General features: G+C 27.8%; 1 protein-coding gene across 1 annotated transcript; it reads left to right on the forward strand.

Annotated features, from left to right (window-relative positions):
- Positions 1 to 125: 125 nt before the first annotated feature.
- Positions 126 to 15,105, forward strand: LOC142228400 (uncharacterized). The gene is made up of 7 exons (XM_075298820.1): positions 126 to 616; positions 874 to 1,029; positions 11,287 to 11,775; positions 11,866 to 11,941; positions 12,012 to 12,208; positions 14,578 to 14,731; positions 14,799 to 15,105. The coding sequence occupies exons 1-7, from the start codon at positions 320 to 322 to the stop codon at positions 14,975 to 14,977; spliced, it is 1,548 nt and encodes a 515-aa protein (XP_075154935.1). The 5' UTR covers positions 126 to 319; the 3' UTR covers positions 14,978 to 15,105.
- The last annotated feature ends 1,094 nt before the right edge of the window (positions 15,106 to 16,199 follow it).

Consider the following 16,199-nt stretch of genomic DNA (forward strand, 5'->3'; position numbering starts at 1 on the left):
TTTTTGACAATACGATTTCCTGAACAGTTTCTCAAATTGAATTCTAAGCTAATTTTATGAAAGTATTTAATTGTGTTGTGTTGGACATAAATACTTGTATTTGTTGGTTAAGAATGAAATCAGCGTTGCCATGTGTTTTTTTTTTCATACAAAAGTACAGTATGAACGCGCTATACCGCCGAAAGCGTGTTGGTGAAATCGCCGTACTGTAAAAGGCTTTGTACTCTGGTAGTAACTCATCCAAAAATTCTATAGTTTTACAAAAACGACTTGTCAACTTGAAAGTGGTAAATAAAGTGATTACAAACTTGCAGACACGATGTCTTCTAGTTCTTATCAAACACCCAACAAAAAACTTCCACCCAGGAACAATGCATCATGTGGAGATGTTACATTTTTAATGCAAGCTCAACGAAGAGTCTACGCTTTGAATTGCTGTTTTTGCAATCAGATTAGTTTACAGTGGGATTCCTTCATCGACCACATGGAACAGGACCATGACGAAGATTTGGATTTTGATCAAAAGGGATTTTCAGAAAGTTTGAAAAAGGTGGAGCAACATAGTGCATCAAAGGTTAAATCAAAGAAATCTATGAAACCAGTATATGTCTATGAGGTATGATGCTATTGTTATTACCCATCTTATTCTGGTTGATCAATGGGCAAAACGTATCTTTTTGAGTTGTTTAAAGATTGTAAGACTTTCCATGTTGTACCATGAAATTACGCATCATAGCTCTTTGTAGTTTTAATAAAACAGAGGGCTAAATGTGTTTTTGTGCCTTTTGGTATTCGTCGTCAACCAGAACAGAAAGGCGGGCAATGTAGTATGTGTGTGTATGAATTCCGCTCACCTCTTATTTTCTTATTTAGGAAGATGAAAATAATGCAGACTTGCATTCCGACCCACTAACAGATGGATCTAATTATGCCGAATGCTCGAAATTTGAAGGTGCAATTGAATTGATGGATCAGTACGAAGGCACATCTATCATTATAGAAACACAGGATCCTTCATATGATGATGAGGTATTTATCTATATAATTAATAAATATGCATATCGTTATAATAGATTTTTGAAAGATAAAAGAGAATTACAAATTGAGCATGAAAGGAAATATTACGACAAATTCTTACAGCACATATTTAGTACTTAAGGCCGGTATGCACCTCTAGCGAAAAATTTCATTCCCATAAGAAATGCATTGCTATTTATGCCAACGAAATTTTCGGTAGCGTTCAATTTCGTAAGCTGGTACGCACCTCTAATGAAAATAACAGGGTTGTCAAAAGCATATTTTGGCAGCAAACATTTAATTTATTACAATCATTGTGTGCGTAAAAGTTTTAAAAGGTCTGTAAATAATAAACAATTTATTTGAGGAATATTTGGAACATATATTAACAATTTTTAAAAGCGATTAGCTGGTTTAAAATTTGTGTACACAGCCCTGTTTTTTTGTTGTAGACTTAAATAAATTTTTTCTACCGAAAATTTCGCTAGAGGTGCATACCGGCCTTTAGCCAAAAAAAAAAAAAAGACAATTGGTTCGATATAATAGTTTTCCACTCGAAATTTATTTTTAAATATTTAAAAAAAAATCGTTTGGATAGAGCTTTGTTTTAGCGATACTCACAAAACATTTCCTGAACATTAATTTTATTTTTGCAAAACCAGACATCGTACGAGCAACCCCACTCCATAGAAAAGCAGTCACCCGAATTCGAATCAATTTGGTTTTTTTTCTATTTTGGAAAAAGCCTTTCATTTGTATGAGTATAGATCGAATATTTTCAATTTGTTGGCCCGATAATTCATACAAACAAAACATTTCTGCCTTCTTTCCTACCTTTCGAATTAGTAGAAACAAATTTATTTCGTTTGAAATGCGAATAACAGCTTTCGCAATCCTTTAATTATAGCCTTTAAATAAGAGTCAAAACTCTCTCTCATCGTCCTATAATAATGACCGACTGATATACTTTCATTGTCTGATATCCTCTAAAGGGGAAATGTCTGGGTCCCATATTTGATTTAAAGCTGAGACATCTATCTACTTATACTATTTATATTCACCATATCCACCAAGTATCTAGATGTAAAATTTAAGTAATTTGTTTAACAAAAAAATTTGATCTTTTCATTATGATCCGTCTATTCGAAGTAAAAGGGCTGTCCCTCAAATCGTGTATTTCCTTCGTACAATTCTGGGTTTTGGGTATAATCTTTTACACTATTGTTGTCTTCCTATGGCTTTCTGGAAATCGAGCTTAAAATTCAAGTTCCTTCGAGGTATTGCCACACTCGCCAAGTGTATTTCTATCCCACCTAAGAAGAAGGGTTTCTCTTGGACAATTTTATGCCCCTTGTGCAATGGTTACCATGCCCGCCTTGCATACACAAGGTTGAGGGTTCTATTCCTGCTTCCACGGAACACCAACAAGTTTTTCAGCGGTGGATTATCCCACCTCAGTAATGCTGGTGACATTTCTGAGGGTTTCAAAGCTTCTCTAAGTGGTCGGACTATGCTATAAAAAGGAGGTCCCTTGTGATTGAGCTTAACATGGAATCGGGCAGCACTCAGTGATAAGAGAGAAGTTCACCAATGTGGTATCACAATAGACTGAATAGTCTAAGTGAGCCTGATACATTGGGCTGCCACCTAACCTAACCTAACGTACGGCCCTTGGTCTGTCTTTGTTGCACTGGCTGCTAGTACCAGATCTTTTTCTTTTCTAATGTCATCACTTTTACCTTTGTTTTTAGAAACATTCCAAGATTATAGAGTGCCTATGTTCATATACTCTTGAACGTTTTTTTTTTCGCTCTAGTAGCTAAAATACGTCTTTGCTAGGAGTTTGACTATCAGACCTTGTATCCCGTGACACTGTTGGAATCAACCGCAAGTTGATACTGTTGCCACTTTATTATACATTCTGATAACATTTCTTTGTTGATAGCCGAATTGAGTCTTGTGGGTATTGCTAGTAGATGGCTAAGATGCCTAAACCAGGAAAATGAGTGCCCAATATTCCTGCAACGTCTTTAATGGTCTCAAAATGTTTAATGTAATACGGAACGGAGTGAGTTGGTTGTGTTGATCCCTTCTCATTTCTTTGCTTATATCCTCTTGTTCTTCTAGGCATGTCAGTCCTCCGGAGCTTCAGTGAAGTTTGCCGTGTTAAAGACCTGCCCATAGAAAAATCTAGTGGTATTTAACTCTTTTTAGAACACCATGATGGCCGAGTTGGTCCACTTGACTTTTCGCCGCGGATATACTGCAGAGAAGTTGAAGGCTGTTATATTTGCAGACCTTTTCGAATTTTTTAGTTAGAACTATTTTCATTTATAATTTTAGATACAATATAATTATATAAAACAATATATAATTATATAAAATATATATTTTTTCGGATATCATTGTGCGAAAATTTAACTTTAAGGTTAAACATTAAAAAAAAAAGTTAATTGAAAGTTTCAAAAAAGTGAAATTTTTGCAATATACTAGTTCCTATAAATTCATGTTCTTCTGTGATATGTTGATCTAAGTGTCGTATATATTTTGTTCCTATTTTTCAAAGACGTATGCCATCTTCTATAACGTCTTAAAAATATCAAATGAACTGAATATTTTGACTCGGGCCAAGTTAAGTGGATTTGTTTGTTATTTTTCCAATAGAGGTTTTAAATGTTAAAGTGTTGGGTATATTAGTGCCGGAAGACAGCTCCCTCCAAATGTTTTACGACTGAAATTTTAAATTTTCTGTGTCATGTAGTTATTCAAAGATTCTCACATTGAATGGTTGTGGTTTAAAAATATTCAAAGTTTTACATGTTGTGCATTTTTAATACAATAACAATATAATTATAACACAAAAATATACAACATAAAACTCATATATGTTTATAACGTTTGTAGGTGGACTTTACCAGCCAATCCAAAATTTCGAACCAAGCAAATAAAACGGCAACCAAATCAGGTAATAAATTAGCATCAAAAATTGTTTCAAACATATTTTGTTATAAAAACAAACTGTATATTTTCATTTCAGATGTTAAAGCATTAATGAATAAACTTGATTATTCACAAAAATTAATATCTCAGTTAATGGATGAGGTAAAGATGTTACGAGGTCAGGCAATGAGTGCGAAAAAACTCCTAACAAGCAATGGTAAATTGCCAGCAGTTTTACCTAATGCCCCGTTTACCGAAAAAGAGGACTTTTTCCGATTTGAAAAAAAGATACAGTCATCTGATGAGCAATTTATGGATTTTGTAATAGTGTATAAATATTCTTTATTTGTTTGGGAGTTAAGGTTTGTGTTTTTTTATTTACAGGTTGCCGAACTAAAAGAAGGTGTTTCGGGAAATTCTGCTAAATTCATTAAAAGTTGCTGGAGAAGAATTATGATTGACGATTTGGCTCAAAACTTTTGTTGGCAAGGTTCTAGTGTGAAATCGGCTTTGAAGAACTTATCGACAACAATAGCTATTAAAAGTAAGAAGCATTTCTATTACTACGCTGGTGGCACTATAATTTAAAATCTATTCTGTTTTATAGGAGCTTATACTGAAAAATATGCCGATCATTCAGATGCAGAATTTGAAAAGTGTACGATTGGTCTATTCCAGCAAGCAAAAGGTCGAATCAGCAAGAAATTCAAATTTAAGCACATGTCATAAGTTATCACAATATTTGTAGATTTTTCGATATTTTTTAGTATATCTATATTACTTATTACAAGACAAGCAATTACATTTTGGAAAACCAACGGAAAAAGAGATAAAATTTTCTTTTTTGCATATAAGTTTCAATGTAAATGCCTATTCAAACAAAAATATTTTTTTTTTTGGCACGACTACAAGCACTTTATCGTAATAGAAACCAAGCGATTTATTCAGATTTATTTTATTTAGACTTACTTTGAAACTCTCCTCTAAAATCGAGACATTTGATAAGAAGTATGAAAATAGAGCTAATCGAAATTCTCCAACCAATTCAGGATATATTTGATACTTCATCCATACCTTTAATTTCCAAGCAAGAGCTTTGTATTGCGAATATTTTTTGAACTATGCCTACGGGAAAAATTGACATCAGCAATGGTCTAATTTATGTATGTATGAACAATTAATACATATCATTATTTTGCGATACGCATAAGCAACAAGCAATAGATTTCCGCTATTGTGCATTTGTAATATCTTGTCAACTATTTGTACGTTTTTTGTACACTCATATAGAAAAAAGTTAAAAAAAAAAAAAACTTCAAGCCTTCCTTTACCATGAAAATTCCTTCGCTAAATTGTCAATTTGACTAGATTTTAAACAGAGCGAATTTAATTTTACTGTTTTCTAGACCTTAAGTATTTTTAAAATCCATCTAATGTTATGGCCAAACATGTGTTTTTATTGTTATGTGCTATTTTGAAGAAAATTCTTCCAAAAAACATTCCTTATGTTTGGCATTCATTTTTTGTGTGCCGTTACCAATATGAAATAGTGGCAAATTTACTCTTTTCATTGTTGTACTAAATCTCATATTTTTTTTAGTTTTTGTGAGCTATGGATACGTAAGGGCAATTAAAAATAATTCACACAAAAAAAGATGTTTGTCTTCATTCACGAAATTAATTGAACCAATTAATTTTTAATTGAAATGTCTTCAATCACAGAAATCATAGTGTCAATTAAATAATTGATATTATTAATTTTTGTGATTGATTTACGTTTCAATTAAAAATATTTGTTGAATCAATTAAATTTTTAATAGAATATTTTTTAAAACTCGAGACTTTAATTGGGAAAATTTTCGGGAATTTTCTGTGCATTAGGGGGTTTCGTTTAATAAATTTAGGAACAAATTGTATACTCTTAGAACAGTGTTAGGTCGCCAAAAAGGGAATCTGGATGTTGGGTTAACCGATGCCAGATTTGTAACCAAATTGACCGAATATTAGACCTTTAAAAAATAAGTTTTTTTGTGCTTGCAACAGTGTGACTAGATTCAAAATTTTTTTTGAAGCTAAATCAGCATTTCAATAGTACTAACAAATATAAAATGCTAAAATATAGTGCTAAATTTTAGGACTATTTTTTTAATTAGATGATCAATAAAAAAGCAAATTTTTATTTTCAATGTTGTCTTCGAAATAGGCTGGAATAGCACAAAACATTGTCGAACAGATTTTTCAGATTTAAAACATTTTTTGTCAATCGTCTAATACTACGTTCGCACTAGACACGAAATCCTCGTAAACGAGGATTTAGGCCGAAATCCTCCTAAATCTCAGTAGATGATTTCAACAAAATCTCCTTCAAAATCCTCTATACACAAGGCAGTATAGAGGACTGTTGTTTTAGTGCTAAAAACGCCCTTTTTGCAACCCTGCCCCAATTTTCCTTGTAGATGAATGTGTGTGTGCGTGTACGCGTTTGTGTTTGTATTGATATATTTAGAAACAGCTCTTAGATCCCCAAATCTACGAAATTTCGTTATTTGGCCAGTCCGAACACTTGAGATTTGAGTTCTAAATAGAGAGATTTCGTGCGTAGTGCGAACGTAGTATAAAGCCTCAAAATCGTGTGCTCGGTGCGAGCATTTCTTATGGGAGCCAAATTTAGCTAAATTGTAAAGCTATTTTTTTAAAGATGATTAATATCACTATTAAAATTTTCTTTTCAATGTTGTCTTCGGAATGGCACACAAACATTTTTTTTCTGATTCAATCACGAAATTAATTGATCTAATAAATTGTTTAATTGAAATGTCTTCAATCACAGAAATGATAGTATCAATTAAAAAATTAATTGAAAACCAATTAAAAAATTAATTACAAATTATTAATACTATTAATTCTTGTGTTTGATTTTTGTTTCAATTAAAACATTTGTTGAATCAATTAAAATTTTAATTGAATATTTTTTAAAACTCATTTAAGACTTTAATTGGAAAAATTTTCGTGAATTTTTTTCTGTGAGGATGTAATAGTATAAAACATTGCCAAACCACAAAAAGGATGTAATAGTATAAAACATTGCCAAACAACAAAAAAAGGAAAATTTTGTAACTTTAAGATTTGGAAAATTTTCTGGCAAAATCTCTAGTGAAAATTTCGTGTATTTCTTATGGGAGCAAAATCTAGATATTCAATAATAACGTATGGAATTTTCGGTAGCTAAGGCATTCTTAATGGGTATCGGATATTCCAGCTGGCGGTTCGATAGCAAATATGCCAATACATTTCTATCAGATATTCTCGCCAGCGGAGTTAATATCAAGCTTATGCTGACACACTATATTAATGCGGCAAGTAAAAACATTTTTCTAACCATTCTTCAAAGTTTTCTATAAAAATAAAGTACTAACGTATTTTATTTTTCGGGATATAATCATGAATAGAATAATGCAAAAAAAAAAGTAATAGTCCTTTCACATTAGTCTCGAAATCTACAAAAATTGGATTTGAAATTCATTTTTAGAGGACTTTGGAAGCTAACTTTTTTTGGAAATTTTATTATAACTTGATTTTATTATAACAATGAAACAAATGAAAATGTTGATCAATATTATTAAAGAAAAGTTATTCCGGACAGAATGTCGGTGTTTGTAAAGAATCTTACAGTGTGTCGGATCGATACGACTTGTCGGCGATGACTAAATAATCGGTAAATGTGTTATCGATCCCATAAACATGCAGCAGCATCGATTATGCCTTCGGACTTAACTTATAATGTGCACAAGGGATTTGTTCGACACGAGCACTGTCGTCCGGAATAACTGATAGTCTGTAAAGCGCATAACAGTGGAAAAATGGCTACTTTAGCGCGATAATGTAAAGTTAATACTGGGCTTTAGGCAAATTAGAACTAATGCTGATGTAAATTGCTGTAATTATTTTTTTTTTTTCGGAAAAAAGATACAGTCAGGTCCATATATTAAACTGAATATAGTGGACTTATTGATTGATCTTAGAGAATCTGAAGGTAAGGGAATTTTATTAAACATACATATTTTTCTATACCCAAAAATGATGAGTCCGTAATGTTACGATAGCAGCTAATATGCACTTCGTTCCTCGCATATACATTATATAATGTATATGCGAGGAATCGTTACAGTCATTCATCAAATTTTCCGTATGCAAAGAGAAAAGTTTCAGTTTAAATAATTATATCATAACATAACTTTCCGATTATAATAACTATGAAGACTCCATAGATTTTTTTCTATTAACGAAGGAATATCAATTATTATTCTATTCAAGCAAACTTTTAACTCTATCAACAACCAATTTTTATTTTGAGTTTATACATTTTAGTAATGAAAAAGATTTTTTTTTATTTTATTAAGTTTTTAGTTTAATAAGTTTCTTACTTACAAAATTTAATATAAGATATATTTTGTGGCTAGAATTGTTGTTTGCAACGGTTACAGCCTCCCAAAATTTACACAAATACAATCCAAATATATTTCATTAATATTTTTGAGATAATATATTAAGTATATATAATATAAGGACTTACTCTTGAAGATGACCGAATTATTCCGCTTTTATTATTTTAATTATTATAACATCTATATGTTGTTATTTATACTGTGTATATGTAAGTTGAATATAAATAAACGTACGTTTTAGAAACCAACCATTCCTTTCTTTTTTACTTTAGGATGTACTCTACTTTTTCTAGGGAAGTTTGCTATTCAAATGAACCGAATTGATTACCATTTGTTGTTGGCAAAATTTTATTTCTATAGAAAATTTTGTAAAAAAATTTATCTCTCTAGAAAATTTTGTCAAAATTTTATTTCTATAGAAAATTTTCTCAAAATTTTATTTCTCTAGAAAATTTTGTCAAAATTTTATTCTCATAGAAAATTTTGTCAAAATTTTATTTCTACAGAAAATTTTGTCAAAATTTTATTCTTATAGAAAATTTTGTCAAAATTTTATTCTTATAGAAAATTTTGTCAACATTTTATTCTTATAGAAAATTTTGTTAAAATTTATTTCTCTAGAAAATTTTGTCAAAATTTTATTTCTATAGAAAATTTCGTCAAAATTTTATTTTTAAAGAAACTTTTGTCAAAATTTTATTTCTATAAAAAAAATTGTCAAAACTTTATTTCTATAAAAATTTTTGTCAAAATTTTATGCTTTAGAACAATTGTCACCATCTTATTTCTATATAAAATTTTGTCAACAATTTATTTCTCTGTTAAATTTTCACAAAATTTTAATTCTCTAGTAAATTTTCTCAAAATTTTATTTCTCTAGTAAATTTTATCAAAATTTTATTTCTATAGAAAATTCTGTCAAAATTTTATTTCTCTAGAAAATTTTGTCAAAATTTTATTTCTGTAGAAAATTTTATTTCTATAAAGAATTTTGTTAAAATTTTATTTCTCTACAAAATTTTATTTCTGTAGAAAATTTTGTCAAAATTTTATTTCTATAGAAAATTTTCTCAAAATTTTATTTCTCTAGAAAATTTTGCCAAAAGTTTATTTCTCTAGAAAAATTTGCCAAAATTGTATTTCTCTAGCATATTTTTTCAAAATTTTATTTCTATAGAAAATTTTGTCAAAATTTTATTCTTATAGAATATTTTGTCAAAATTTTATTTCTATAGAATATTTTGTCAAAATTTAATTTCTATAGAATATTTTGTCTAAATTTAATTTCTATAGAAAATTTTGTCAAAATTTTATTAATCTAGAAAATTTTATTACATTTTTATTTCTATATAAAATTTTGTCAAAATTTTATTTCTCTAGTAAATTTCATCAAAATTTTATTTCTCTAGTAAATTTTATCAAAATTTTATTTCTATAGAAAATTTTGTCAAAATTTTATTTCTCTAGAAAATTTTGCCAAAATTTTATTTCTCTAGAAAAATTTGCCACAATTGTATTTCTCTAGAAAATTTTGTCAAAATTTTATTCTCATAGAAAATTTTGTCAAAATTTTATTCTTATAGAAAATTTTGTTAAAATTTTATTTCTATAAAAAATTTTTGTCAAATTTAATTTCTATAGAATATTTTGTCAAAATTTTATTTCTATTGAAAATTTTGTCACTATTTTTTTTCTATATAAAATTTGGTCAAAATGTTATTTCTCTAGTAAATTTTCTCAAAATTTTATTTCTGTAGTAAATTTTCTCAAAATTTAATATTTTGTTAAAATTTTATTTCTATAGAATATTTTGTCACAATTTTATTTCATTAGAAAATTTTGTCAAAATTTTATTTCTATAGAAAAATTTTGTTACAATTTTATTTCTGTATAAAATTTTGTCAAAATTTTATTTCTATAGAATATTTTGTCAAAAGTTTAATCCTATAGAAAATTTTGTCAAAATTTTATTTCTATACAAAATTTTGTTACAATTTTATTTCTATAGTAATTTTCATCAAAGTTTTATTTCTCTAGTAAATTTTATCAAAATTTTATTTCTATAGAAAGTTTTATCAAAATTTTATTTCTCTAGTAAATTTTATCAAAATTTCATTTCTATACAAAATTTTGTCAAAATTTTATTTCTATAGAAGATTTTGTCAAAAATTTTATTCCTATAGAAAATTTTGTCAAAATTTTATTTCTATAGAAAATTTTGTCAAAATTTTATTTCTATTGAAAATTTTATCAAAATTTTAGTTCTATAGAAAATTTTGTCAAAATTTTATTTCTCTAGAAAATGTTGTCAAAATGTTATTTCTATAGAAAATTTTGTCAAAATTTTATTTCTCTAGTAAATTTTATCAAAATTTTATTTCTATAGAAAATTTTGTCAAAATTTTATTTCTATAGAAAATTTTGTCAAAATTTTATTTTTATTGAAAATTTTGTTACCATTTTATTTCTATATAAAATTTTGTTACCATTTTATTTCTATATAAAATTTTGTAAAAATTTTATTTCTATATAAAATTTTGTAAAAATTTTATTTCTCTAGTAAATTTTCTCAAAATTTTATTTCTATATAAAATTTTGTCAAAATTTTATTTCCCTAGTAAATTTTATCGAAATTTTAGTTCTATAGAAAATTTTATCAAAATTTTATTTCTCTAGAAAACTTTGTCAAAATTTTATTTCTATAGAAAATTTTGTCAAAATTTTATTCGCATATCGATCTTGAAAGACATGAGAAAAAAACGGTTGAGCACATACATATGTACATATTTGGCAGAAATAAAAATAGAATTCGTTGCCACAGGAAAACATTTTGTGATTCCAAAAAAAAAGAAAATAAATAAATAAAATTAATTTTTCGTTTTAGCAAATGCGTGATGGATCTAAAAATGTGGAACCCCCAGGGCAGAAAACTATTGATGGGGATACCACTATTAATATTAGTGGTGACGATAACTATGAAAATATAGATTTGGAAAAAAGAAAGCTTATAGAAATGCTGATATGCTATTACAAATCACGCCCACAATTATGGAATACTTCACACAGTGATTATGGTAATCAGAAGAAGGCCTATGAAGCTTACAACTATATAACCAATCAGATTAACGAACAAATGAATACACATTACAAATGGATCAACATAAGATCTGAAATAGACAAATTAAAATCAGCTTTCCATAAAGAACATGAACTACAATCCACTTGTAGAAATATAAAACGTGAAATAGACGCTGATGACACCTCACAAATTCCAGTTAAGCCATCATGGGTATATGAACAGTTAAATTTTCTCAAAGACTGCATTGAAGATCAAACTCAGCATGACCCACCTACTCGGCACGACGCACGTTCGGTAAGTACAACACTCTATAATTAATTATTTTTGTCAAAAAATAACTCGTTTTTTTTTTTTAATAATTTTTTTTTCACTTTGTAACCGTAGAATTATCCGAACTATCAAAATAACGATGTATTGGAATTATTGGAAGAAATGAATCGAAAAATCCATTATTTAACAGGTTTGTACAAAATGCTGCCATGCAAAAATATAAAACAAATATTAATTAATATTTTTTCGATTTTTAACAGTTAAATTCGATGTGTTTCAAAGTGATGTCAAACAACAAAATTCAATCGTTATTAGGGCTTTGGGTAAAAATAATGTCGCTATAGATAATATTGTTAAAACGAACGCTCCAAAATACACCAAAATATTTCCACTAAAATCTCTGGAGGAGTTTAATAAATTGGAAGAATCGATTAACGAAACTAATGAAAATGAATATGTAAGTATATTTATATATTTTACTATACTATATACTGTACAATCCAGCAAAAATAGATGACCGAATATGAAATCTTTACTTATTAGTTTAATTGATAATAAAAGAAGGATGAAAAACCATTAATATTGCTAATGCAGGACATACATGAAACATGGCTTATACATACAAAGGTTGATGGATTCTATTCCAGTTTCGAACACACCCAAAATCAAAGTTTACTTGGATCCAAAGATTTTGAATCCGAGCCTAATGTGCGTCTTCTTCAAAATATAGACAATTTTTATTGGTTTATCTATCTTTAAATCTAGGATCAATTCAAATTAGGATACAGATTCACGGTTGGCACTAGAACCAAAATTAATTCTACCAAAAAAAACTACCAAACAAAAATTTTATTTCCATAGAAAATTTTGTCAACAGTTTATTTCTATAGAAAATTTTCTCAAAATTTTATTTCTATTTATTCTAATTTTACAAGATTTTTATTCTATAGAAAATTTTGTCAAAATTTTATTTCTATAAAAAATTTTGTCAAAATGTTTTTTCTATAGAAAATTTTATCAAAAATTTTATTTCTATAGCAAATTTTGTAAAAATTTGATTTCTATAGAAAATTTTGTCAAAATTTTATTTCCATAGAAAATTTTATCGAAATTTTATTTCTATACAAAATTTTGTCAAAATTTTATTTCTATAGAATATTTTGTCAAAATATTATTTATTTTTGTAAAATTTTGTTTCTATAGAAATTTTTGTCCAAATTTTATTTCTATAGAAATTAAAAAAAAAATCAAATATTTTTTTTCTATAGAAAATTTTGTCAAATTTTATTTCTATAGAAAATTTTTTCAAAATTTTATTTCTATAGAAAATTTTGTCCAAATTTTCTTTCTCTAGAAAATTTTTCCAAAATTTTATTTCTATAGAAAATTTTGTCAAAATTTTATTTCTATAAAAATTTTTCCAAAATTTTAATTCTGTAGAAAATTTTCTCAAAATTTTATTTCTATAGAAAATTTTCCCAAAATTTTATTACTTTACAAAATATTGTAGCAATTTTATATCTATAGAAAATTTTTGCAAAATTTTATTTCTATAGAAAATTTTGTCCAAATTTTATTTCTGTAGAAATTTTTATCAATTTTTTTTTTTCTATAGAAAATTTTGTCAAAATTTATTTCTATAGAAAATTTTGTTAGAATTTTATATCTCTAGAAACTTTTCTCAAAATTTTATTTCTCTAAAAATTTTTTCCAAAATTACATTTCTATAAAAAATGTGGCAAATTTTTAATTCTATAGAAATTTTGGCAAAATTTTAATTCTGTAGAAAATTTTCTCAAAATTTTATTTCTATAGAAATTTTTGTCAAAATTTTATTCCTATAGAAAATTTTGTCCACATTTTATTTCTATAGAGAAATTTTGTCAAAATTTTATGTCTTTAGAAAATGTTGTCAACACTTTATTTCTATAGAAAATTTTGTCAATATTTTATTTCTATAGAACATTTTGTCAAAATTTTATTGCTATTGAAACCTTTGCCAAAATTTTATTTCTCTACAACATTTCCTCAAAATTTTATTTCTATAGAAAATTTTGTCGAAGTTTTATTTTTATAGAAAATTTTGTAAAAATTTTATTTCTATCGAAAATTTTATCAAAATTTTATTTCTATAGAAATTTTTCTTAAAATTTTATTTCTATAGAAAATTTTGTCCAAATTTTATTTCTATGAAAATTTTCGCAAAATTTTATTTCTATAGAAAATTTTGTCAAAATTTTATTTCTATAGAAAGTTTTGTCAAAATTTTATTTCTATAGAAAATTTTGTCAAAATTTTATTTCTATAAAAATTTGACAAATTTTTAATTCTATAGAAATTTTGGCAAAACTTCATTTCTGTAGAAAATTTTCTCCAAATTTTATTTCTATAGAAAATTTTCGCAAAATTTTATTACATTCGTGTTTTGTTTTTTATTGTGGGTTTGTACTTCAATCGTATTTGTTGTTTTGATCTCAGCTTTAAAACCATTGTGTTGACTAAACTACAAGAGTAGCTTAATCAACAGAGGAAAAGAATGTTGTCAAAGGGGAAGCACGCTCAAAATAAACCAAACCAACTGCACTCAAATCGATGATTTGATGGTGGCAAAGGAAAAGAGAAATGTTTGTATGAAGCCAAACCAACCGCACTCAAATCGATGATTTGATGGTGGCAAAGGAAAAGAGAAATGTTTGTATTTAGCAATTTCTAATCTAGAAACTTCCTAATTTACTTTCGTTATATACACATATTCTCCAAATTATCTTCGCTTTTATTGCATAGCCATTTTACTTTTCTAATGAACTATTTTTATTATATTAACAGGTTGCTTCTATACGAGCTATTGTTGGAAAGCGTGGTGTGAAGAAAGGTCTAGCGGATCTTATAGCCCCCGAGGTATTGGTGCATTTCAATGTTGAAGGCATTCATAATAAAATGAGACTGTTAAATTACGAAAAGTTTATCAACGTATTATGCAGTGAGTATAGCTCGGATAGTACCAGCGATTTGGTCAAATTCTACAATAAAAACTAATTTTATTACAGTGGGTACTTACGACATGAATGAATTTTCCCAAAAAACCTTTAAAGAAGAGCTCAAATATGCTGTGAAACTGGTAAAAAATCGTTTCTTTAAAGAAAAAGTAAAGACACGTGAGAGTTCTGCGGCAACACTTGCATCATTAGCGAATACTCTGGACGACTCTATGTCATTTCCACAATAAAGATTTATAGCATTATAGTCATTGTCTTCAAATCGATATTTTTAATTAATTTAATATTCATATAATAATCTAATAGAATAGAAATTCCATAATCTTTTGTTTTAATAAAACCAAAGAAAATATTTTAATTAATTGATTTATCTATATTGATAAATGGGATCGAGAGAAATGCAACCAGAGGCATTTTTTATATTGCACTGTTATTCTTAAATGTTGGTCGTGGGGGCGTTTAGTGGTATTAAATAGAGGTCTGCATCGAATAACTTTTCACTACATGTATGCAATTCGCTGTCGAATGTAGTACATACACTGTCTTTCTCTCAGAGCGCAAGTAGTGAAGTGAAGAGAACACTTCCTTCTCAAATACCACCAAGTACTTATCCGAAAAAAGGAACAATAAAAATGCAAGTACTTGAGAAAAAGTACAACATGGATTCTCTTCACTTCACGTGGTACCACAAGTATTTCTCAGTTATGTGTGAAGCAAAACTTTCCATTATTATTAATCATAGATACGTACATATGTATGTCACATATTTCATATATTTATATATGTCACACACTTACCTTAACGTTTGCCGTTCTTTATAACAAACCGAAAACATATATTATGGAGAGTAACTGTTTTTTGTATTTCTGAAACTGCACGTGGTACATGGAGTACTCTATGAAGTTTTGTTCTCGCAACATACTCGACGTGATCACTCTGAGTACACTTCAATAAGAGAGAAAGAGGAATATGTGTTTGTTGGTAGTGAAGACATCAGAGTAGCAACAAGAAGTTACTCGTGGCTTTTGGTGTTCATCAAAATGCGTACCAACTGTTTTGCGACTCTCAAATAGATGTACTCATGTAGCAAGTACACGTGTATTTACAAATGGAATTGTGCAGACCTCTAGTATTAAACCAATCGGCATCGGTTAAAAAACGAGTGTATATCGGGAATGTGATTGCAATGAACGTGGGAGATTTTCAATGTTGACAACACTCATGTTTTTAAATAGATTTGGCGATTTATTCATAATAGTTCTGTTAATTTTAGTAAATAAAAGAGCCATTGAAATTGTCTTTAATGTTTCAATGGGGTCTGTATATATTTATGGTCGGATATGGACACGGATATTTATAGGCGGAGACCAATGTGTAATCTGTCCTGCTGTATGGATATAGAACAGCGGAGATTATACTCATGAGACTGAAGAGCCTGGACTCGCTCGAAAA

This window comes from Haematobia irritans, chromosome 3 (genome assembly GCF_050003625.1).
Source record: "Haematobia irritans isolate KBUSLIRL chromosome 3, ASM5000362v1, whole genome shotgun sequence".
NCBI classification, from domain to species: domain Eukaryota; kingdom Metazoa; phylum Arthropoda; class Insecta; order Diptera; family Muscidae; genus Haematobia; species Haematobia irritans.